Source organism: Anguilla rostrata, chromosome 5, assembly GCF_018555375.3.
Source record: "Anguilla rostrata isolate EN2019 chromosome 5, ASM1855537v3, whole genome shotgun sequence".
Taxonomy (NCBI): domain Eukaryota; kingdom Metazoa; phylum Chordata; class Actinopteri; order Anguilliformes; family Anguillidae; genus Anguilla; species Anguilla rostrata.
Genome location: NC_057937.1, coordinates 20,238,803 through 20,264,603, shown reverse-complemented (window position 1 = coordinate 20,264,603; position 25,801 = coordinate 20,238,803). Strand labels below are relative to the sequence as shown.

General features: G+C 45.6%; 1 protein-coding gene across 2 annotated transcripts in view; it reads right to left on the bottom strand.

Annotated features, from left to right (window-relative positions):
• LOC135254961 (insulin-like growth factor 1 receptor) overlaps nucleotides 1-24,324 on the bottom strand; it is a 118,557-nt gene extending 94,233 nt beyond the window's left edge. The window contains exons 1-2 of one of the 2 annotated variants that reach the window (XM_064335594.1): nucleotides 23,096-24,324; nucleotides 5,058-5,621 (exon numbers count right to left, since the gene is read on the bottom strand). In XM_064335594.1, coding sequence (XP_064191664.1) covers nucleotides 5,058-5,621; nucleotides 23,096-23,189 — 658 coding nt within the window. In that variant the 5' untranslated portion in view covers nucleotides 23,190-24,324. The remainder of the gene's footprint in view (nucleotides 1-5,057; nucleotides 5,622-23,095) is intronic. The other variant, XM_064335595.1, reaches the window with a different exon arrangement.
• Nucleotides 24,325-25,801: the final 1,477 nt, after the last annotated feature.

Here is a 25,801-nt window from a genome sequence, read left to right as displayed (position 1 = left end):
CACGCGTCCCAGTTCATAGTTGCAGGCCGGCCCCTTTTGGTCACGTGACCGAGCTGCAGGGCGCGCCCCGAGAAGAGAGCAGGGGGGCCCTGGTGTCCCGGGACGCAGCCTGACCCACCGGCGGCTTCTTATCAAAACCACTCAGAATCAGCGAGGACGCTTTGGAGCTCCAGCCAGCGTGGAGAAGGGCGGGTGGGTGGGGGTACCTCAGAATGCTCTTCCAGGGTCGGGGGCTTTCTATTCGGTCATGGAAACATGGGAACATTTAGAGCAGTGTTTCTCAACTCTGGTCCTGGGGACCCACTGCCCTGCATGTTTTAGACTGCTCCAACGCACCTGATTCAAATGAATGGGTCGTTATCAGGCTTCTGCAGAGCTTGATGACGACCCATTCATTTGAATCAGGTGTGTTGGAGCAGGGAGACGTCTAAAACATGCAGGGCAGTGGGTCCCCAGGACCAGGGTTGAGAAACACCGGTTTAGAGAAACGCGCGCGACGTGCTAGGAGAGAAGAGCCGAGTCTTTCACGCGCGTGGGCACAAACGCACAAGCTCCGCAAAAACTCAACAACAAAAAAAGAACCAGAGCCAGCGGGACAGAACGCAGAGACCAAGAGCAGCTCAAAGTGCAAAACGCTGGCCATTGCAGGACCTGGCCAGGGAAAGGCGGGCCACAGTGCTGAGGAGTGCTGTTCGGATGCTGCAGTGCACTTCTGGACCAAAGTTCCACACTTGAGGGCGGGTGGGGACTCGGGTTCGAGTGCACATGAACGGAAGCACACGAGAGAACTGGGAGCCGAGTCTGGCCTGGGAAAGTACTGGAGCGATCTAGACATCTACCTTACAAATCAGTAAGTGTTCAAACAAGACAGACATAGAGAGAGAGAAGAGGGAAAGAGAGAGAGAAGAGAGGAGAGAGAGAGAGAGAAGAGAGAAGAGAAGAGAAGAGGGAGAGAAAGAGAGTGAGAAGAAGACAGAGAGAGAGAGAGAGAGAGAGAGAAGAGCAGAGACAGCAGAAGAAAGAGAGAGAGAGAGAGAAAGAGAGCGAGACAGAGGCAACAGAATGCACTGGTCCAGATTGACTGGAAACCACCGTGCGCCCTTGAAGAACATCTGCGTTCAAGAAAAACAAGGCAATTATACAGGAGAGGGGGGGAGGGGGGGAATGGGGGCAGGGACTGGTAGAGTATTTGCCCTTCAAAGGGAACTGGAAATTCTCCCGCAACACCGCGCGCTCAGACTAAACCCAGGCCCGACAGAGAGCCCACAGCGCCGTCAGGCTGCGACTCGCCTGCCCTCCAACCCCAGACAACGAGATTATTATTTACCTCCAATGCGCCCGGGCTTTACCATCACAGGCTAGACCGTCTCTCCTCGCCGCTCCGCTTATCTGCGGCGTCACAACCCCAAGGTTCTCTTTGCAGAGCGCCCTCGCGGTGACCTCCACACTGTTTTTCTGTTTTTGAAGGAAAGTCAGCAGGGAGACCCATTAAAGCGCCCCGTTCCTCCTCTCTTTTGTTTTTTTTTTTTTTGTTTTTTTTTACGATGACCTACACTTAAAAAAAAAAACAACTGTAACTAAGCAACAGACAGGCACCCAGAGACAAACTCTCAGACGAACGTTCCCAGATTCCGTCTCGCTCCTTACTCACTCACAGAGAGCACGGAGACCGTGGCCACAGACACTTCAATCTCACCAGATACTCTGCTCCTGCTGTTCTTCCATCCCGCCTTCTAAACTACAAACGGCTCTGGCTGGCAACTGGAGGTTCCATTGCCAAGTCACAGCACAGAACAGCGTCGTCCTTGGTGTTGACCCTTCAAAAATGTTCATAAGATGCACAAAATTTAAATGTAAAAATGATTTATCCTGCATTTAGTTTCACGTTAAGATGATCTCTTTTTCATAGGGGGCTCCGGCAAATGATTTCACTTCAAAGCAAGGCCAGAAAATTCAACGTTAAGAACACGCAGCATGAATATCTGGCGACACCCATCTGCAGTCACCCATCACAGGTGGCAGGGATGCATCATGCTTACACAGACAGGAAGACTCCGGATTATCCCGACCGCCATAGCGATCGTAGCGCACTTACACTACCGCGCACCATAAGCCTCTGGTTAAACCAAACACCGTGACAAGCCTGCTGGGCTGGACGTGTTAACCTCCCTTGGCGAGACAAACTTCCACACGTTTCCTTCAAACAGGCGTTGTAATAATGCTGTCAGGATCACCTTTGTCATTGGCTTTGTAGGCAAGGTGCAGTCATTTCTCACTTCGAGCACCATGCTTTTCAACAAGTTGGGGATAGCTGTTGTGATCTACTAACTTCTGTCCCTCCACGAGGAAACAGAGGTACTGTACATAGCCAGCTTTCTCCAACTAGCCTATATTTTTATACACACACACAAACACAGCCCACTAGGCACACCCACTACATCATTACGTGCCATTCTAAAAGGCACAGTGTTTATTTTCCAGTTTACAATCAATTCACTACAATAGAAAGCAAGGCCAAGTGCATTTTCATGAAGTATAAAATTTTACAATTTAATAATATAATTTTACTCTTTAGTACCGGTATACCACACAATCCTGCATTGCACTAAATATTTTCCAGGACAACAACTTTTTTTCCAAGGACATTTTGGCAGTAATTTCCATTTTCAACGACTGAAAAACTGCATCAAAAAATTCCAGGTTTTCCAGGTTTTTCCAGAACCCGTGGGACCCCTGCACCACATTTCATCATTTAGCAGAGACCCTTATCCAGAGCGACGCAGATCAGGCTGCATTCTTCCACGCAGCGCTGGATGTTTTACTGAAGCAACTCGGGCTTTGTACCGTCCTCCAGGGCACAACAGCAGTGCCCCAGCTGAAGATCAAAAAGTGTAACCATTGGGTTACAAGCCAAGTTCCCCATCCACTGTGCAACGCTGCCTCCTCTCCTTAACCTGGCTATCAAATGATAATGCCAGAAAAAATTCAGGAAGGACATGGTAAGATTGAAAATAACCACTCGGAATCAGGAGACAGGCCTGATGCACATTAGCTACATTCAGTCAAAACAACTGTCTTGTTCTCGGCTCTCACCAAAGACATGGCAGCCAAAAAGCACACTGACTTTGGCAGCGGGCAATCTCCGCATGGCTGACAATCTGCCTCAAACATGGCACGCGCGCTCATTTCTGAGAGCCAATCAAAGCACTCGTACCACCATTACCACAAAAAATATCTGACAGTGACACGTAGTTCTCACAAAATGGTGGGACTGACAGGAGATGCATCGTAAAAGCCTGTCGGTTAAAAATGACAAGATATTAGCTTCAAGTGGAAATGCCTGCCCCCCTAAAAACCCAACCCCATCCACCACAAACCCCTCCTCCCACCCCGTTTTGGGTGTACATGTGGTGTGTCTGTCTTTCCAGCGGCGGCCCAAACTCAGCCGCTAATCGCACGCGATAAACGCGCAGGAAAGCCAGACAAAAAGCCTCTCAAAACAAACTGCCACATCCATTAATTAATGCTGGAACCCGAAGAATAATAGCTACAGCGAAACCCAGGTCCCACGCCGCGGCAGCACACGGTAACTAAGGAAGCCACTCGTTCTTTCCTCTGTTTGTGTTTGAGACGCGGGAGCAGGGGGGTGCGGGGGGGGTGTGGGGGGGGCAGGGCACAAACTGCCTGTCGCGCACAGGTCTCTAAAGCGGGGGGGGGGGGCAGTCCGGCCTGTTCCCACGGAGAACATTTTCCCACCATTCTAATATCTCCGACGGAAGAGGGGCTGGGAGGGCAGGGCCGAGGATGGCGGGGGGGGGGGGGGGGGGCGCTATCGGCCGCCCCAAGGCCGAAACGAAGGAGACGGGATTGCGGAGGGTGAAACGTTCGCGGTACGGAGGGAAACGGGATTGCGGCGGGTGAAACGCTCTTCTGTGCTGCGGTTCGCCGGGTCCCCGCCGCCCGCGTCCCACAGGACGGGAAGTGCGACGGGTGTCGGGGGTGGGTCGCACTTCCCGCCGCGAAAATCGGGAGAGAAACACCGTGACGGAAAGCGGCAGGACCCTCTGGCACAAAAACGCGCCGAACTCAGCACTGTCCTTTCGCTGCCCCCGCAAGGCAGGAACTTCAGAGGAAGCATTCCAGGCATCTGAATTATGTTTTTGTTTATCGTTCCAGTTGTGCTAATGATTCATCACTGCCAGTCGCCTAAGATTAGGCTTGCGCAAACAATGGCTCTAACATCCATGCTTTTCCTTCGAAACAAGAAGGAAGGCACTTTCATGCCTTGTTGGCAGAGTATGGCTAATAACTTACCACTAGCATGACCCTGGACTTACAGTTTAAAAGAAACCTTCATTATTTTCCTGAAAAAAAAGCCCCTCTCCCCCAAAATAATCAGTTTCCCATAAAAACACCCATTTTATTTACCATTTACACTCGTCTATTCCTTACCCACAGCCTTCTCTACAAGTCTCAAAACTGATCAGACAATAAAGACGAAATTTTTCATAGGATGGAGTCCACAGCACAAAAACATTAACGACATAAATGCAACAGGGTTTGACTGTTATCTGCCCGGCAACAAGACATGCACAATTCCAGAATGCTCGCTGGAGCCAAATCCCACCCATCCAGATCAAAGAGGCCTCAGCTAAGGCCTGCCTTAAGGAGGGGAAAATAAACACAAGCAACTGCCTAAATTATGGCAGTAATAATCGTCCTAACCTCTGGGAAAACAAACCAAAACAATCCTATCTTCTGCTGCAGTGCATCGACAGGAACAAAAAGGCATACGCTTTTCAATTAGTGCATCCAAGTCTAGCCTTTCTCCTTCGACTGGAATCTGAAGCCAAACTTCTCAAACAGGAATTCCACACTAGCCAAACTTCTCAAACAGGAATTCCACACTAGCCAAACTTCTCAAACAGGAAGCTCAGCTCTACCTAAAAACATCTTTAACGGGAACCTCAGTTCAGCCCTTAACGGTCCTTTCAGCCGGACCTAGGTTCTAGGAATGTGCGCAGGCAGCGCGGAGGAAACCCAGCGTTGGCGCGTACCTTTCTGGCAGTGGTTGGAGGTCCAGCAGCGGGAGCTGTAGTTGTCGTTGAAGCTGGTCTTGATGCAGTGGCGCTTGTCCTCCATGATCCCGGGGCAGACGTCCCCGCACTCCTTCGACTGCTTGTTCCCGGCGATGAAGTTGTTGAACTCGGCGTCCATGATGAGCGACCAGTCGACCGAGTCCAGGTAGCAGAGCTCCGGGTTCTTCTCGATCCGGATGGCGCCGCGCGTGATGTTGCGCAGGCTGTAGAGGCCGATGTCCTTCAGGCTGGTCATCTCGAAGATCACCAGGGCGTAGTTGTAGAAGAGGTTGCGCCCGCGGATGACGGACAGGTTGGGGAAGAGCACGCTGAGGCTGTCCAGGCCCGAGACGCGGAACAGGAGCAGGTAGTCCGTGACCATGGTCAGCTTGGGGAAGCTGAGGGTGCGGAAGACTTCTTGGTTGACGTTGTTGGTCTTGTCGCCGATGAGCAGGATCTGCAGATAGCCCTCCACCACCGTGCAGTTCTCCAGCCGCTTGAACTCGCTGATGTCATTCCTGATGTCGATGCTCGGACCGCAGACTGCAACGAGAAGCGACAGAAACTAAATGTGAGCACAGTGGTGAACCTGAAGCATTTGGAACAAAATCTCTGGAGGGGTTTAATGCTTCATTTTAGCATGTCGTAGAGGAGGGGACTGCAACCCTGGTCCTCAAAAATCAGCTGGTTTCCGTTTTCACATTAAGAATCATAAACCGGTTCAAAGGCAAGCAACTCAGTAAGGTCTACTCAACTAATTTCATTTATTGATGAAGTGCTAAGAAATAAGGACAATCAGTAGACCCTTGTTGCATGGCCCAACTATTCATGCTTTTTAAACAAACAGGAATGAGACCTTTTTTCTCCATTAAGAGTAAAAATTAGGTTCAATAGGTATAGGGCCTATACGTGGTACTGGTCTAAAATGGTATGCGAATATTTATATTAAAAAGTATTTTATTTCTTTTCTGTTTAACGTGAGAAATATCATGCACATATGCGCTAGCACGTCATATTTCTCAAGTCGGCAGTCTTGCTTCCACTGAACCCTCATCATGCTTGTTGTTGTTTATAACAGTCACGCTTTAATTTTTATATATTTTTTTTTTTTACTTTTTTCTGCAACTGACCACCAACACCACGGTCTCTATTCTTGCCGAGATGACCGAGCCAAGCCGGCAGAGTCATCCTCTAAATTCACATCGACAAACAAGTGTAAATATTTCACAAGCGCTCACGCACGCACTACCAAGTTCTCTCGAAGAGCGCGGCGTTTCCCTGACCTGGTGTGACCCCCCCTACATCATCCATCGCGACGCTCCGTACAGCAAACAACAAACAGAGCCGCAGACATGCGCGCTGGAACCGAAGGGCGCGTCGCTCTCTCCCAACTGCCCTTTTAAGTACACTCTTCCAACGGCGGGGTGAGGACGCCGCTCGCCTAACAGAACTGCAGCGCAGGCTTTGGCTAAGCTAGCGGCGCGCGCGTATAGCGCTGGAAGAGCCCACGGTCCGCCAACAGCACGCAATCGCAGCGGCGCAAATAGACCGCGAAACGCATCATCAACATGCTCAGTAGCTCGCATCTCTCGCCATACTTATAGGGGCTCAAAATCGTATCCGCTAACAGTCCGGCTTGCCAGTATTCACCGGTTTATTTTCGATCGTGTCATGTTCCCTTGATGGAAAAAAGAGCTGCGGGATTTCCGACCGCTCGAGCCCACTGCCTGCTACCTCTCTAACTTTGAAGAGCCCTACTAACTACTGTTCCCCGTTATCGCAGAAGGGGAACACCGGCCTGGGCTCATTCGGGCAACTGCCAATCTGAAACCTGAGAACCTACGCCGATATCGACTGGGATCTCCAGGACCTAGGACTTGCAGTGAAGATTCCTGTTACTACCGTACTTCATACGGAGCCTGCATTCGTTCACAATCATTCATGTTCTCGTGTTCTGTTATATGCCATTTATGCCTTTGCATTGGAATTAAAGACTCACACATAAAATAAGTTGGGTCCTAATTACAGAAAGTATGTGCACCTGGTCATTGAAACTAAATCAACAAGTTAAACCCGCTCTGAGATAAGATGAAGGAAGATTTCTGAAAGAACTAGAACACCCATTTTCAACAATGTAAATCTCTCAAGAGTTTGACTGTAGCAACAAGCAGCATATAGGGTTCCCCAGGGCCAATTCTAAAATATTTAAAGCCCAGAAACTCAAAATTCTTGAATCAGGAATCAGCTCCAGGCTCAAAGATGTCAAAGTTATTGATAGAATTAAACAGTATAGTTAAAACCGGAAAATCATCTCTTAAAGCTTGGATTTCAAACTCCAGACCAGAAGGGCTGTAGTCTCTGCTGGTTTATAATGCGCACCATTTAGCTAAGTGCGTAATTTAAGGTATTGATTAGCTAAAGTGTTCATGCATCTTGTTTCCAAGGGAAAATCTGACAGCTGTTTGAAAGGAAATCACAAAAACCTTCAAACACTGTACCTGCCACAAGATTGGAGTTACTAGTCTTAAAATGCAAACACTGGCAAAGAAAACAACCTCCACCAACCCAAGTTATAGATACAAAAAAAGATCTAAATTAATGTTCTTGACAGGTGGGCACAAGGAGGTAGCAAAAACTGAAATCTGCCAGGAACTTCCACCATCTCCAGCACCGTACAATCAAAATGACAGAAGAATGGAGAGAGAAAATAAAAAGTTCTACCTCCATTTTGTGCCATGATTATAGGCAGGCAACTTCAGTCAGCACGCATTAAGAATGCACATGCACTAAGAAGGTAAACGTTCAGAGAACGCCATCGTCGCTCTGTGTCAGCACGTCTCCCAGGAGATGCTTTCCCAGATAGAGGCTGACTCACGCCCCTGCGTGTGCACGCGGTCTCGTGGGAGACCCCGCCGTGCAAAACAGGGGTCGACGCGGTTAGGGCAGCGAGGTGACGCCTGCGTTTCCCATAAGGAAGAGTCAGGGAACCCAGGAAACTGAGAGCGCGCACTTCTTCAAACAAATAGATCTGAAGCCCGAGAGACGAGAAGAGAAAGACTCAACAGAGGGACACGCAAATAACAGTCGCAGCAATTCTCCGCGTCACCCTCGCCGCTCCTGGCCTTCCATGACCAGGGGACCTTAAGGCGGGGCACAATAAAGATAGGATGGGCCAGTCACCAGTCATCAACAGTGAGAGATCAGGCCCGCCTTCCAATCGCGGCCCTCCTGCAGTACCCTGTGCAGCCTGTAAGGAAATCGCCGATTCCCCGCAGGTCGGAGTAAAGCACAGCGGTGCTGCCAAAGCATGTCATAATAGGCCATCCCAAAGGAGAGAACTTTTAAATGATCGTGTTAAAAGTCAACTCCCGGCTGATAAGCATGTCTACCATCTGTCAGGGAAAAAAACACAGCTCTGCACATACCAAGACAAAAAATTCTTAGGAAAAGCGGGGTCACTAGTCATGGATAGGCAGAAAGATTTCTGAAAGGTTACATGTGGACCTTGGAAAGAAATATCCTGGCATTTGAGCGACTTCTCCTAAACCTGTTAAGTTCTTACAGGAGCTTAAAGCTCAGCGGCTACCAGAACAGGCGTTACAAAACCACCACTGAGAGACAAAGATGGGCTCATTCCAATGGCCTTCATAATCCTCACAACAAACTAAATTCCTGACCTGGGAACAAACACCCTCACTTAGCCTTGAATGACCCAAAGCAAAGGATCCACTTCCACAGAACCAAAGCAAATTCTCAGCACTGTACGCTGCATGCAACTCGACTAGCAAACAGCAATGCCTCATTAATAACACAAACAGGAGTGAAAAATGCATTTCTTCATTTTTATTTTTTTATGTGTAGGAGCGTGCGGAAATTCAGCTTGACAAAAACCAAAAAGAGCATCCCCATCACTCAAAACAGCACTCCCCATATTCTACCCAGTCCGAGCACAAAGCTCTCTCGAACAAACCAAAAAAAAAAAAATTTGTAAACAGACATTTGCTTCGGCCAATCTTTCGCAGCCTCCCAAATTTCGAAAAGGAAATGATTGCTTCTCCACTCAACGCTAGTCGCTTTTCCCTTTCGTCGCAAAAGCCCTGGAGCAACGCTCATGAATCAGGGAGCTGCCTGTCTTTCATTTCATTGAGAATTTTCTCTCCGCTTTGGAGTGCCAGAGGCAGAGAGAGAGAGCGAGCGAGGGAGGAGCAACTCAAACACAAAGAGTAATTTGTTTGTTGGTCAAGAGAAGGTCTGGTCTTCACTTCCTGTTGACAGAAAGCATTAATGAAAACCCAAGGAGGGTGGAGAGGGGAGGGGCCTCCCACAACAGCCGTGCGCGAGGCCTGCCTGCTCCATTCAGTCAGCACTGCTGCTGAAAACCGAGGCCACGGCTTGGGTAAGCATGCAGGGAGGAGCCCTGCTTGTTAGCGGTCGTTACCAACATCGTGCTGATTGGGCGGGCAAAAATCGCACGCTGCTCGACTGCCTGGCCCACGACTGCATAAGTTAGGCTCTCAATTTGGTGCATGGTTGTCAAAACTAGTACCCCCTTCAGCTTTACAAATACAGGCTGATGCACTGGTCAAATGACACAATACCAAAATATTAATTCCAAGATAAAGTTGCCTAAAAGTGAAGCAGAGCACCATCAACAGAGATTAAAAATGACAATTAACAAACCAGAAAAAGGAATTATTTATGGAACCAAAGGCCACTTGCACAATCGACTCTAGCTGGGCAGAAGTGCATTCTTCGGAAGTGATTCAAGGGCCTTGTGTCTTAGATCGCTCGCGGGCAGACAACTGCAGGAATGAAGACAAAACTGAACGCGGACAAAACTGCACCAAGGGCAAGCAAAAGACCGAGAAACGGGGGTTTCCAGGGAAGGTGATGGCAGGCTGCAGTCCAAACAAGGTGCGGTTCAGGGGCCAGGGCACTCCCGCTCACCACGCGGTAGCGCCTCCTCTGGTCAAGCGGGTGCCTGCGTTCCGCCTGTCCCAGTTGCGTTAGGAACGCGGTCGTCCAGGGCAACGGCCACACGGCCGGTTATGCCGCATTCGTCTGCGACAGCACACGCACCTGGTTACGCTAGATTAAAAACCCGACAAGTGTTCCAAATTAATGAGCAGAGGAAGAGAGGGATAAACAAAGCTTTCCAAAAGGGGAAAAAAAAAAATTATTCCCCCAAGAACCAGATATGCGAAAATTTGCTTAACTACCGTTAGAACGCCCTCTAAACACAGTTCATGAACCTGGGGGGGGGCGAGGGAGGGGAAGTCTTCTTTCTTTCTTGCCTTTTTTTATTCAAATGTTGCGAGTCGTGACACGTCGCTCGGCTTTGCATTCCGCTAGACGCCGCCGCGAACCGGCGGGATTTGCATGGCCCCGAGGACAGGAGGAAGTCTGAAAGTCCTTTCCCGCACACACCTTCGCCTCCGCGCCCCGCCCCCTTCCACTCGCAGCCTGCCCCGTACGCTCTGCGGGGAGCCCCTCCGGACACGGGAGGACCAGACGCTCCGTCAACACCAGCGGCGTCTTCAACGCGATCCCACCCCGGAGCAACCGAACGCCCGCGTCACCAGAGACGGTAGCCGGTACGCAGAACCACACAACGACGCGATAACAGGTGGTCAGGATGCAGTGGCGTCATTCGGTCCACAGTGTTTGCATGCGACGTTTCTCACCACCGGCACCAGCGCATTTTACAATCAAAACTGAGCGCGCGGAAGTCCAATTCATCAAAAAATTTGAATGGTTGGGAACAGCCGACCGAAATGTGAAAATTCATCCGCCAATCAAAACCATTAACTGTGTCAGTGGAGCCAGGTCTGCCAGTGAGTGAGTACGGGGTCCCGGGGGAGGGGGGGGGGGGGATTGGCAAGCGAGTTAGTAAGAATGTTCTCTGGGAGGAAAAAAGAAAGATCAAATTACTCCCCATCCAACCCCTCTTGTCAATCTCATTAGCCATGGCACGTAGGAGGAATTCCAACCACTCCTTAGAAGAGGATTAAGCAGGGCTCTGCCTCAGGCAATAAGCCAGCGGGGAAGATCAAGACCGAAAGGCCCAGATCCACGGCCTTTCGGACGCAGCTGAAGGATTCAGCCGTGAGACGCGTTTGAAACGCGTCCGTTTTGGCACCGGCTTTGTGGACGGAAGGGTGAACGGAGAGAACGGACAAAAAACAAAGCTAAAGTAAATGAGCGAATGAATGAGTGAGTGAGTGAATAAGCGAGCGAGTGAGAGCGAGCGACTCGCCTTCCGGAACGTTCCCTCAAGGCCAATGGCCACACTGGGGAAATCGGAAAGGGAGGCCAGGCTTGCTGCCGGCTCTCCGCGATTCTCGCGCTGCTAAGTAAACAGATATCTCTGGCACAGTAATGGGATCCAACAACTCCTGTTTGCAATTGATAACCTCACTCTGGCCTACTGCAGGAAGCACCAACCCCCTTCCCCTCCAACACATACACACACAAATACTGTCTGTGTGCACACACATACACACAAGGGCACATTCACTCACACACACACACATACACACACAGGACACGTGCACGCGCGCGCACACACACACACTAGAACACATGCACACACAACCTACACACAGTCATTTTGCCTACAGCAATCTTTTTGTTAAAGCAAATGTCGAAAGTACTGTGGGAAAGCGTTCGGTAATCTGGCCGATGCATGGCATGTTTTCATTTTGACATTTTTTTGAAATCCTTAAGATATCTTCTTATATCTGGAATCACATTTCTTAGTAATATCTCAAATAAATAAGGAAATGCCTCTGTGGATTGAAGCCATCCCTCTCATGTAATGTTTTCCTACCGAAACTGATTCTTTGCAGAGAATGCCATACTTATTAAAACCAGGTTCTTAAATTGATCCCGTTTTTTTTTTGTTTTGTTTTTTTTTAAAAGGCGACCCAACCTTTTATGTGATCAAGACAACCAAGATAAGCAATCAGGGCAATATTCATGTTATGAAAGGTGATGTCCATCCCCTGAATCAAACCACGTTCAAACCCTTTAAAACAGACCATCTCCCAGCCTGCTCCAGTAAAGAATGCTTCGGAAATCACCCAATGTAATCAAGGAGAGGAGATACGGCATGCAACCGTACACACACACACACACACACACATATATACACATACACATATAATTAGGATAAACAGAAGATCTGGCCACAACTGCCTGAACGACACTCTGTCACCTGCTAGAAAACACACTCACATTTAAAAGGAGCTGGGTTACCCTCTCAGAACTACACACGCACTATCTGAACCAGACCCATTAATATACAGAAGGCCGACCAGCTAATGCACATTAGCGACCGAAGCAGCTAGCAGCTCTTCATAAGGGGCTGATTTATGTCTCAAACGGCCGACGGCTGGACGGAGCGGTGCTAAAGCGTCTGGCTGGGGCGGCGGCGGCAAGCGAGCGCTAGCACACTGACACATATTCCTGTCCCTCTGAGGACCGCACGGTGAGCACGCCGCGCCGCGCCTCACCCCTCTGCTGAGTGAGAGAGAAACAGTAAGCACACAGTCAAATGCACACACCACACACACACACACAAACCACACACACAACCACACACACACACACCGCACACACATACACACAAACCACATACACATACACACACACACACACACTCACAAACCACATATACACACACACACACACAAACACACACACCACGCACCACACACACACACACCACACACACACGCGCACACGCACCACACACCACACACATACATACACCACACACACACTGCACACACACGCACACACACACACAACCACACACACGCACACAAACCACATACACACACACACACGCACCACACACACACACACGCGCCACACAATCACACACACACCACACACACGCGCCACACACACCACACGTGCACACACACATGCGAACACGCATACACCGAGCTGAAGAGACAGCCATGGTCAAACCACCAGCACATACACACAAGAGTTGATGGACGGTACATTGAGCGATCGGCGATCATCATCTGGGATTGACGATCTCTAATCCTAGAGACGATTTATACATCCGTATATAGGTATGGGGAAAAAGAGCCTTGCGCACAGCGTGCTATCACAAGGTGCCGGACAAAAAGAGACAAATCAAACAACGTGAAGGCCAGAAATAGCTGGTATTTCTTGAACCGCACACTTGAAAAAGAAGAAAAACGAGACTTCGTGAAGTAAAAGACTTGCATTGGCTCAGTGCAAGTCAGGATGCTTGCAACACGCTTCGCAGTCGCTTCATCAGGTTCTCTCTTTGCAGGTGCACACATGAGTACATGGCCTTTTCTTCTCCCTCTCTTTGTCCTCTTTTCTGGGTTCAGTGAGGCTGTCAGAATCCCTAGAATATCAGAAATCCAATTGGTACATGCGTCCCAGCAGCGTTACGTTGTAGGCTTGCTTGACTGACTGATTTCTCATTTACTGATCGCAATGACTGTCATTTTTAATGGTTTGACTGTAACAGGACTGCTATGATCATTTCTAATTGACTGCTTGTAAAGTTACTGATAGGATGCACCTACGTTCACCTGTATATATATATATATACCTTTAGAGGCTTTCCATACAATAAGTGAGCGAAAAGAGAAACGCTTCACTTGTGGCGGATGAACTAGCTACCCACGCAGCTTCCTGTTTCATACAAGTATTTTGTAAATGTGTTAAACTTTCTAAGTCTACTCAAGAATGTATTCTTGAATAAGAAGTGTTACTGGACTATCATAATTGCATTATTCCTTCATGAATAAGTACAAAACAGGCCTTGGTAGTGTCTTGAATAGTCAGTGAATTTTGGTCCCCACTGTATCTTTGCTTCATCTGCTTGAGAAGTTTAAGTCACCGTACGCTATATCTTTAAACTGATCATTGTTGCTACATCCGGTAACCTACACAGCCAGAGTGATGAGCAAGATTCTTTCCCCCCAAACTTCAGATGTCCACTGCATACGGTATTACAGATGCCAGTTTTCAGCTTCACATGCATTGTGGTGGTTTATCCTTCGGAAAGTTGAGTGTGGTCAGTGACCACATTTAACTTAATAAAATTTCGGGTGATTTATGTTACCGTGGTGCTCTAAATTTCACTATGACGCAGAACCACAGCTGATTATTACCAGCGGAAGCCCATATAATTATAGCCTAATTACAGCATATAATAAAAAGTACAAATTTGACTGACTAGGCTAGACTATTAAATCAACATTGCAAACGGCAAAACTGACCAGTTCATAAGAATACCAACACCCCGGCCGATACAATCACCGATCTCTCAAGCGATTCCAGAGGGTCATATTTGGCTGATGTAAACAAGCAGACGATTGCCCAACCCTGACACACACACACACAAACACACACACACCCTCTCTCACACGCAGGCACGCACAAACAGTTGAAGAGGCAGCCTTGGTCACAACATCAGCACGCCACCACCTGCTGTCCTCTGGGGGGGGCAGGGGGGGGCATCAGGCAAGTCAGGTGACAAACAAGGCCTGACGCCACGGTGACAGCCGCTTTAGTCAGACCTAGGAGAGCACAGTCACGCCGCTGCGCCTTCCCGTACAGGCGGCCAGCGGGCAGCACCTGCTGACCGGCGCGCAGCGCCTGCTGACCAGAAGAACGCGCGGGGCTGTTCATTAAGCGCGCGTTCGCAGGAGCGACACGCGAGCGGGGCAGCGGCGGGAGAGCATCGCGGGCGTGCGCTCCGGGCCTGGCTCTGCGTGCCAAACGAGCGGGACGAAGTCACAGCCGACTCCAGCGTTTGTGCTTCTGCAGCACATCCAGCGGCTGCAGTCACAAAGCGCAGGAGCAGGAGGGCCCATCTCGCATCAACCTCCCGATTTCATTTTTAAAGGCTTTCGTTTGCTTTTAAAAGGCTGAAATGACATTAAAGACGTCAAAAATAGAGACCGAAGCTTTTCACAACGCCCTGTTTCTACGCCCCGTCAATACCCTAACCGTATTTACAATGAGAGAAAAGGCTAAATCGATCTTAGATCCTAAACGCGGGCCTAACCGCATTTACAATGAGAGAAAAGGCTAAATCGATCTTAGATCCTAAACGCGGGCCTAACCGTATTTACAATGAGAGAAAAGGCTAAATCGATCTTAGATCCTAAACGCGGGCCTAACCGTATTTACAATGAGAGAAAAGGCTAAATCGATCTTAGATCCTAAACGCGGGCCTCACCGTATTTACAATGAGAGAAAAGGCTAAATCGATCTTAGATCCTAAACGCGGGCCTCACCGTATTTACAATGAGAGAAAAGGCTAAATCGATCTTAGATCCTAAACGCGGGCCTAACCGTATTTACAATGAGAGAAAAGGCTAAATCGATCTTAGATCCTAAATGTGGGCCCAGATTTGCTTCGGCACCATGGAGTCGAGTGACCAATCACCTTACGGTGTTTGAGTGGGATTGCTTTCCTCGTTAAGGACTCCGCCTTCCCTGCCCGCTCATTGGCTAACCACATTTTGGTGTATTAATGCAAGTGGGGACAAAAAAAACATCGGCAATTCTTCTGCAGTGCGAGGGTCAATGTTGGCACTGGCGTCAACTCGTCACAAGACAAAGGCGCAGGATTATTTTCAGGGGCGACTCGCGCCCCCCAGCAGACGGGCGGCACGGAACGGCGGCTAAACGCGGGAGGTTCGGCGGACCGACCTCTCAGCCACCCCGCGTCGCGGCGACCGCAGGCATCAACGTCACAACCCCGTAAAACGCAGAGTTCACAAACTCCCCACTCTTCCGAATCCACAGAACCGAGTCTGTCTTGCTCAAAGTATTTTTACCTGTTCTATTTAGAAACTCTCACTTTTTTCTCTCACTCCCCGTGAATCAGGGAGTCTTGTTTGCAGTAAACTTGGAAGCAGAGAGACACGGACATTTTACTGTGGCAAAACTTGAAAGGCGTCCTAATTGCGTTTAATAAGCCTGACCAAATTAATAAACGCTCCTACACACTCTTATCTTACAGCATAAAGCCTGAGTCAACGTTAGGGAAAAACGATATGCATTTAAACCCATTAAACCAAAGTTTCCAATTTCAGAAAAATGAAACTCATGACTTCCAAAGAAAGGGATTACTGGCATTCTGGAGGTACAGTAATAAACGCAGTCTATGTAACTTAAGATTTAAAAGGCGCCACATTCCAAAAAAAAAGCACTCCAGCACAATGTCATTTTTTCTGTACAGACAAAGGTAGTTTCTGTAGTTCTTATTGATAGTGAGTGTTCACAGAAGTTTATTTGGGGGAAGTGGAGTTTGGTGGATGATTCCCGTGTGCATTTCACTAATATCGTACCACAAGGATGCACCCCACTGCAGTATACGCATCCCAGCACTACTATTCACACTGGGGGGGAGGGGGGGTTAAAGGGTTTTTTTTTTTTTCTATGGTAGGTTTAGTCATCACTTCGTGGGAAAATAAAACTATTTGAAATGGTAGACTACCTTTTAAAAAAGAACACAGGGAAGGGTGGGGGTGGGGACGGGGCAGTTAAAACGCAGACAAAATGATCCAACGCCACCCCCCTCACCCCCCCCATCCCCCCCATCCTCCCCTCCAACCCCCCGTGATTTACGGGGACAGCGTTTGTTTATCCTCTGGGAAACGTCAGCGCTGAAGAGCCGGCTGCAGACAATGGGGCCCTGGAGTTCAAGAGCAAGGGTCACGGGGCGCTCGCCGCGGTGGGCGTGGTCTCGCGGGGTGCTGGGAAACCCGCTGGCTGCCGATTGGCCACGGCTGGGGCCCAGCCCGGCGGCAGCGTCTACTTTTTTCATGTTAATGCGGGGTCACCCGCCACCTCGTTTTATGTTAAAGCAATCTCTATTCTTTTTGTGTTGTTTTTTTTTGTTTTTTTGGGGGGGGGGGGGGGGGTAACCCACTCCAGACAAGATACAGACACCCTCAGTGCTACCCCCTCCCTGGCTCGGGGTCCGTCTGAAAATAAACAGTCGCCGACCTCCTCGCCCTCCGTAGACTATCCCACGCCAGCCACTACCGCCAAACAGCAGCAGCAGCGATTGCCTCAATTAACACAGATGACTAGCTAACCAATCACATGCATCTGATCCATCACGTGTTCTTGTGTGAAGAATCCAGGGAGGCAGAAACAGCAAAACTCTAAAACCATGACTCTAGAACAATCTCAGATCATGGTCATTGGTGCATATCTGCACTAAAACACTCAGTGATTGGCTAATGAGTCCACATGTTTCCAAGGCCTAAAGGACCTGTTGACTGACAGGCAGACCATACCGTCCAGGACATCGGTTTGACGCCCCTGCTCTTTGAAGCAACACCTCCCAGACACTAGTACCCCTTTCATACACAAAACCTCAGGCTGACACAGGATATTGAGCATGGGTTTGACCCACCTTGGACCCATTCACCACCACACTATGGTCAAGAGTAAGTACCGGGTCCACCCGGTCCATGCAAGACCGGGGTCCGCAGGATTACTTCCTTCCTTCCTTACTTTAATGTCATTAAAAGCAGACATAGCTTGCTTGGCATCCATTTTGTCCTACTAATAGAGTTAGTTTGGTAGCCAGCTAGCAGGAGAATACAATGTAGCTTGCCAATATGCTGGCTTAACCCAGTATGTTACCTCCTGAATTGATTGCCCAATGATGTGCTCCACATCTTGCAAATGCTTTTATGTAGAAACCATGTAAGAAAATGCTTTATGTAATGCACTGTTTGTTATTAAATATTCACTGTTACATATTTACCTGTGACAACTGAGCAATCCTCCTCTTACATGAATCTAGTCAATATACATTTACAGAAATACAGTTTCCATCATTTATATAAAGGTTTTGGAAAATTGTTAAGGTATGACGGCAGCTGTAAGAGTTGGAGCACCACACAAGGACGTTGACTCAGGAAATCTGAATATACACTGAAATAAAAGGTGATCACCACAACAAATTATGATCACAAATCAGCATCATCATTCCACTTGACCATTTCATAAGATAGCCTACCTGATGGTGACAGACAATACGGCTTGATTTATTACCCTGAATTAAGGGTAACGCTGTCCTGTTTTACGCAGAAGTGACGCTACGCACAGAAATTCCTATTTGCATCCGACAAGTTACTGACCTTGTCTTACCCAGCCTAAAAACACTTCATCGCATACGGCGTGCACAGAATGTAAAGCATCGCAGCGCAGCCGGTATTTAAAGTGCTGACATGGGTTGAAGGAAACCTTGAAGACTCGCAGGGTAGCTTGCTCACAAATCTGCCGCACTCTTGCTATCCATCCCTGTCCAAACTTAAATCTTGTGCACTGCAGGACCTAAATAACAGCAATTAACCGCTCTGAGCCAAACTTGCATAAACACACACGCGCGCACAGCGTCAGTGCATTCTCAAGCAAAACAGAATTCGGAAGACGCACAATCAGTCTCTCACTAAAACGATAGTGCTCTGAGGAAAGCTACGGTGGTGTGACTGCAGCACAGGCTACTTAATCCGTGTGCATTTAGGAAAAATGAGCCTATTCAAAATCTTCAAGATCATTCTCTTGGTGGTGCTGTAGGAAGGCACTCTGTTACTTTCAACCACCACAACACTTTAAAATACTGGTGCCTCCTCCTTTCTCTTTTTTCAATATCAGGAATAATCATTCCGGATCCACACCAAATCACTGTCGCATAGCTGGCTCGCTTCTTAAATCCATAAGGTACACACGCAGGTTCCATTATAAATGCTGAGTTAACCTATACTTAAGCCTCCAGATGTAAATCGATATGAAATAAATCTATTGTACATAAAACATCACAGTTCTTAACTCAATACTACATATGTGCTTGAATGTTAAAAGTTGGCAGCATGCTGGGGGAAAAAAGTAGATGAGTTTGGAATCAATGATCTGTAGGGTTTGTTAAAGAAGATCATTGCTCAAGCAAATATACATTCAAGCTAAACAAATAATTCTGTTTTCCTCCCCTTTGGGTTTTATTTTAAATGTTGATCTCTGCAAGAGGAGGGACCACTGACTGCAGCTTCAGCCAATCAACGCTGTTCACGTACGACTGAGGGCTTTGAGTCATATTCACAGCCCACCCAATCCCCGTGACATACAGATTATTCCACTTCTCTGGATATTATCTACATCATGTGGAAGGCATTCCGTTTAGAGTGTACTACATGCACTAATAATACGTACAGGGAAAGAGAGCAAAATCAAGCCCCGCAAACACCTTGTGGCGCGCGACTCCCGTCACAATACTGCCGCTTTACCTCTCACTGAGAAGGCCAATTCTGCAGGAAAAAGATTTACACTGAACAATCGATTTCAGGAGCCAGGAGCTTGAACTTTCACCAACTATTTGTGTTTTGGGTGGTATAACACTGAAAATTTCACAGCTTATCCCAACTGTCAATAAAAAAACCAAAAATTCTTGAAAGAAACCTGGCAGGATAACATACTCTACTATTTAATAACAAGCCAATAATTCACACTCGAATGTTCCATTTTGAATGCTTCCAATATTTTGTGTCATAGATTAACCTGCTTTCCTAGTAGCCTGCCAAACATTACTCACAGCCTAAATGTGCAGTGAATTTGGTCCAAAAAAAAAAAACAGTTTGATGTCCATTGTAAATAAATTACAAATTAGTTCTTTATTAGTTTTTTTTTTTTTTTTTTATGTACTAACTTCTGCTCTTCCATTAGGCTGAAAGCGTTGAAAATCTCTGCTGCATGTTTATGTCTTTTAAGGATCTATTATGAATCAAAGCTGGGAGATCTGCACCTTTATTATTATTAATAATAATAATAATAATAATAATAATAATCACAACCTCAATTTTGGCAGTCCCACCACGCGTCTTCCACAAATTCAACCTTACGAAACGCCCTGTTTTGGTACATGGTGGCACTTAATCGGAGACATCAAATATTTTGTCCGTCTTCCTGTTTTTGTCAATGTTTTGCCAATGTCCTAAACCTATTGAGTGCGTACTCGTGAAAATGAGACTTAATTACTATGCCCATCCTAAATCTACCACCTAGTGGGTAGTTGTCCCTGTTTTTATAAAGGAAGCAAGTCAAACCTCCATACTGAAAACTAAAAATAATGTCACCTCATACAACCTAATAAATCTAAAGTGTTTATATTAAAGTAAATATAATTTTTATTTCCATTACATTACATATATGCTTTTATCCAAAGCGAATTTTAATCGTGCAAAACAAATCGCAAAAAGATGCGAGTCAGTATCTCCAATGTATCTCTATCCAATGTAATGGAAAAGTTGTCAACAGTCTTTTGGCCTTCAAACGCGTTTATGGGTAAACAGCTTGTAAATATGACTACTCGTTTAAACAGCGAGGCAGATTTTCCGTTGTTTTGATTTTAAAAACTGCAGAAATAATATGAGAAAATAGATTAAACGGAAAATCGACAAATTACGAAAATAAACAAATAGGGTAAATAAAAATAGCATGTACAATCTCTCACGGTCATCAGAAAAGAGAAAAACTTAAACCGCGTAATTCGTAAAAAAAAAATAATAATTAAATAGAAAAATTCCCGTTTTGAAAAAGACGCATAACGTTACCCCAGGTCGGTTGAACATTTGAGTGGTTTCAATTCGAACGCTCGTGAAGAATCGGGGTTACAGCCCATTGCAATACACGGGAAGGGCCCAAAACAAACGCATGGGTGTTCTGGTGACTGAACCCAAGAACTGATGTGGCACTGTTCTAAATCTCATTCGTCAAAGGTCCGCTTACTGCTCTCATCCGGAGTTTACCCTTTACCCGTTTATCGGCTCATTAAAACACAATGGATGTTCAGTGACGATTCCGTTTGCTTATACAATCAGACATTTCAAATCCGTCTCTAAAAAAACTAACCCTTCATCCGACAACCCATAGGTAGACTGAGCGACCGAACGTTAACCTTGCTTTGCATCGTGAAAAAACGACGTTATCCGCCATTTCTTCGTAGGACAACGCAGCTGCCAGTTATGATGCCCTTCTTTTTTTCTCCTTAGCGTTTACTTTATAGCTAATGCGTTCGATCACACAATTCTGCACTGCAATCCATTATCTGGCGTAAAAAATAACCTAACCAAATAATCCGTCATTATTTTGCTAATGTACTGCAATGTAGCTGATGGATGGCTGGATATCCCCGCTATTTGCTATGTATAACCGCTACTGGATAACCAACCGCTGCGAAGTGTACACTGTTGTCATTACTGATACGCAAGCTTCGTCGTTGTACTTGCAACCAGCGCAGACAGAGGATTTCCGAACCCTTTGAACGGGCTGTGTGTCCAGGTTTGAAGCTGGATCGCGTAACCGCCACTACTAACGCAAAATGGCCACATGGTCAGTTTAATCACCTTAGCCTGAGATGAGAGAGCATCCTTGGCAACCCCGCACTGCTACTGGTGCCACCGCAGTGACCGCACCTGATGTTCGCTGCTCGATTGCAGTGAGCGTCTACTTCTTCCCACGTAGCCATAACGATCAGATACTGTGAAATATGACCGAACGTCTTTAAACAGGCTAAATCTATTTCGTGGAACCTTCAAATATTGTCTAAATGTGAGGCTTTACATCAGGTCACCACAATTAAATTGTTTATCGATAAATCAGCAATCGGATTATACTTTATAGCTGCCTCTTTTAACCAGAAAGAGGAGACGGATTTAAACTAATTGGAAATTACACAATCCATTCTACATCCGTGGCTCTATACAAATTATTCTTGCATGCATTTATTTGAATTAAGTGTAAAATGAACTTTACATTTCGTAGCAGTCGTAACCACCAACAGTGTCACGCGGGACCTCTAAGACTAAAACGGCTAACGTTACCGACTGAATAATATTTGAATAAAATGTATGAACCCAAATTATAAATGTTCGCTAGTAGTATTCCACTGGGATGGGATGATAATCTAGCCAACTACGAGTTTGGTAGTTTGTCTACTGTACCTACTGGTCTACGATATTGCCATTGTATGAGCGAAAGCGAATGGAAGTCAGTTGAATTTTCGTTTCCTAACGCCGTAACCTAATGCTTGCAAACATTTTTATTCATTTTCAATCTGAGCATTGTCATAATTAAAAGCAGAATACGCGCTGTACGACTCGCTACATCGGTCTAAATGGCCACGACTTCGTGCAAGTATTAGCATCTGAACTAGTATATGGTAGGTGCCTGACAGGTAGAATTATCTGAAACAATAAATATGGAATATGTTCAATACGCTATATATTTTCATAATGATAACGAGATAACACTAGTGATTTAAGTAATTGAAGCTCTGAATAAACGTCGTTTAGTAACGTCCAACGTTAGCTAACCAAAACAGTTCTAGTCATGTGGCAAAAAATTACATTGGGCTTGCTGGCTAACTAAGCATTTAGGTCATACCATTCTGATTCCTCTTATTTGAAAAGTTTAAAGTAGCTAGTCTGCACGCGCTCTAATCCCAACCATGATCATTTTATAGCTAGGTATGATACGATAAATAGCCCACAACACACAGTTTGCTAGGTGTCCGCAGGTACAAGTAGGCTACTGTAAATTAGCTTGTCGAAAACGTTATGGCGCGACTTTCTGATCTGAAACTTCTTATGGACAAGAAACACGTGTTTTAAGTATCCCTAAATCCACCACTTTATTTGAAATGCTAGCTAGTAGCTACACTGAGATAATGTTAAGTGTGCATAGCGCGCAAAAAGTTATCTAGCGGACTAGATGACGATAACATTAACAACCTAAGCATGTTCATCGCTACAGCTTGCCATGTTAGCATTTCATGAATAAAACAGGTAGCATCAGGCAACCATCCGCATATGCTTCATACATTTTCGCAAAACAAATAAAAATATAATTAAAATAAAATACAAGAAGGTTACTGTTTGAAGCTAAAAACGTGAGTCAAATGGGAAAAGTAGCCCAAACTGGATAACTAGCTCACTTACTTTCTCCATTAGTTGGTAGTAGGGATATCGTGTAGACAGACAGCAACAGACCCCAAAACAAGGTCAAATGATCCCTTTCTGTCCGAGACCTCATTCCTGTTAAATTAAGTACTTTCCAAAAAAATAGAAATAAATTACAGAAACCCGCAATTGTCCTTTACCAAAATGAACAGTCACAAACTGAGATGACTTCTAATTTCCCAAAAAGTAAAATATCAATCCAAGTTCGCTAGCGAGCTACTCCTTCAATTGGCTAGCTAGCTAATCGAGACAAACTAGCCAAATCGTCGTTAAAATTATGCAGCTAGTTAATGTAGAATTGCACCGAGTCTACTAAATACCTCAAAATTAAGTTAATCTTTCCAAGAAAACAAAATAAAAACAAAGGCTTAAACTGTGTTATTCTTGCCAACGATACAATGATGTATGGGTGGCTAACAAAAAACACGAGTCACAGATTCCACTCGACTGATGGCAGTCCGCATCTTCAGCCTCCATTTCTTGAAAAACCAGGAGGAACGCACACTTAGCTTAGCGAGCTACTCAGCCAAAGGTACCCGCTAGATGCACAAAAATCCCCTAACAAGTATTCCAAATTTCATTAAATCAATTGCGAATCTCCTGGGCGTGGAAGACAATCAAAGGCAAGGTTCGGAGCTTTATGGACGTTGGTTTCCGTAAATGAATGAAGAAAATCCAACTCCTTCGTTCAATGAGACTCCAGCAGCGCCCTATCCAAAATATCCGCCAGGACAGAAATGGTCTCACGAACTGCACCCCCCTTTTCTCTCCCCCTCCCTCTCTCTCCAGTCTTCAAAAGCTCACACTGTTGGTCTGGTTTGCAGCTGAAAATCGTATCCCTTTTTGCTACACAGGGATGGAGATGTCGAGCTTGAAGGCTTCTTCTGAGATTTTTCTTATACTTAACACATTCGTTATTGCGAGTAAGGTGAATGTACATATATTTAATGTTTTCTCTTTCGGTTTCATCAGCGTAAACCAGCGGCCACGCTTACAACTAGCCTTCTCTCTCGCTCTCTGATCCGTGGAATCAACGCTGTAAACAACATTCGGCTTCTCTCACACAGACACAGAGCTAGTAGGCTACAGTACGCTACGCAAAGTCACCCGGAAAAAACGGAGCTGGATTACGGACATGGACATTAAAAGTAAATGTAAATTTTTTATTCTATAAACCTGTAATTGCGTCGCACCATGTTGGCCTACCACATAAAAATATTGCCGCGCTTCTTTGCATAAACACATATTTGATCATTTCAGGTTTGTCACAACGAAGACCTCGGTAAGGATACATATGCATAGGCTACATCCAATTATCTCGTAAAGTGAAAACAATGCAACAGCTCAGAGCCACGCTGATTATTTGATTCAGCTTGTGGTATTATGAGAATGGCAACCCCTTTGCCGCTGTTGAACAGAAGCCCAGTTCCTTCTTGGACACCAAAATAACCAAGTTGTTTTACTATTAGTGTGGAACAGTTTGCACAGAATGTATTGGCTGACGTTTATTTCCATGTAACTTTCATCTTAAAAGGAGAGTTAAAGTCATTCAGATATTTTTGAGTTGTTTTTAACTAGTTGATTCCCCTCCTCTCACATGTAGTCACATTTGTATAAACAGAACAATACTTTATTTCCCCAAACCTGGTATTTACATACATTTCCAAATGTGCAAAGGAAAGAAATATCTCTGAATTTAAAATACACATTTTGCTATTGCATTTTAAGCTAATTGTGATGCACGTCCCACTGAAACGTTTATGTATTTTTAGGGGATACAGCTGTGGTAAATGTTGTTTTTGTTTATAATTAACAAATAAATGAAATAACATTGTAGACATCCAGTTTTAAATAAATAACATAATTATTAACATTGTGTTTAATTATATAAAAAAATGTCTAGATTTTTGTTTTGTATTTGAAGTGTTTGATGAGTACAGGAGATAATTAATTTCTTATTTTGGACCCTGGGTCAAATGTTTTGAGAATAATTTTACTGTGGATTATGTTTGGAATGTGTGTGCTCAATAACAATAATAACAACAACAACAACAAGATGTGGAAGAAGAAACAAGTTTCACAAACACAGGACTGTTTGTTTGTATACAACATGCTTCTATTTACCAACATAAGGTGAGTTACCCTGGCTATATATTTATTATTTATAATAGAGACAAGCATTGTTCCACATAGTTTCATAAAAAAATTAATCAATACCACAGTAAGAGACAGAGTTGTAATTCTTGAAAAGGATTCAGATGTATGTCACATCCCATTATAAACTTAATAAGACACAAGAATCAAATTTAAGTAGTGAAAATTTCACATCACTGCAATTAATTATGTCTTGTAAATTAACATAAAATACCTATCGGTCTGGAAAATAAAATTTATGAAGTTGAAATATGTCACATACAGTTCTTAAAATGTTACTCAGTCAATCAAACTGTGATGCCTCTCAAAATTCTACTTCTTCGGCCTGTTAAACAATGATGTCTCTTGAAATGTAACCCATTTGTTGTGCTTATTGTTGTCTATTTATCAATACATATCTATTAATATTTTGTAATATGACCTATGTTGACTTGTAAATATATTTAAATAATCTGGGGGTTGGTACTATTTTTAATACAAAGAAACAAACGAATAAAATTGCAGTACTTTGTACCTTCAACCAAATTACAT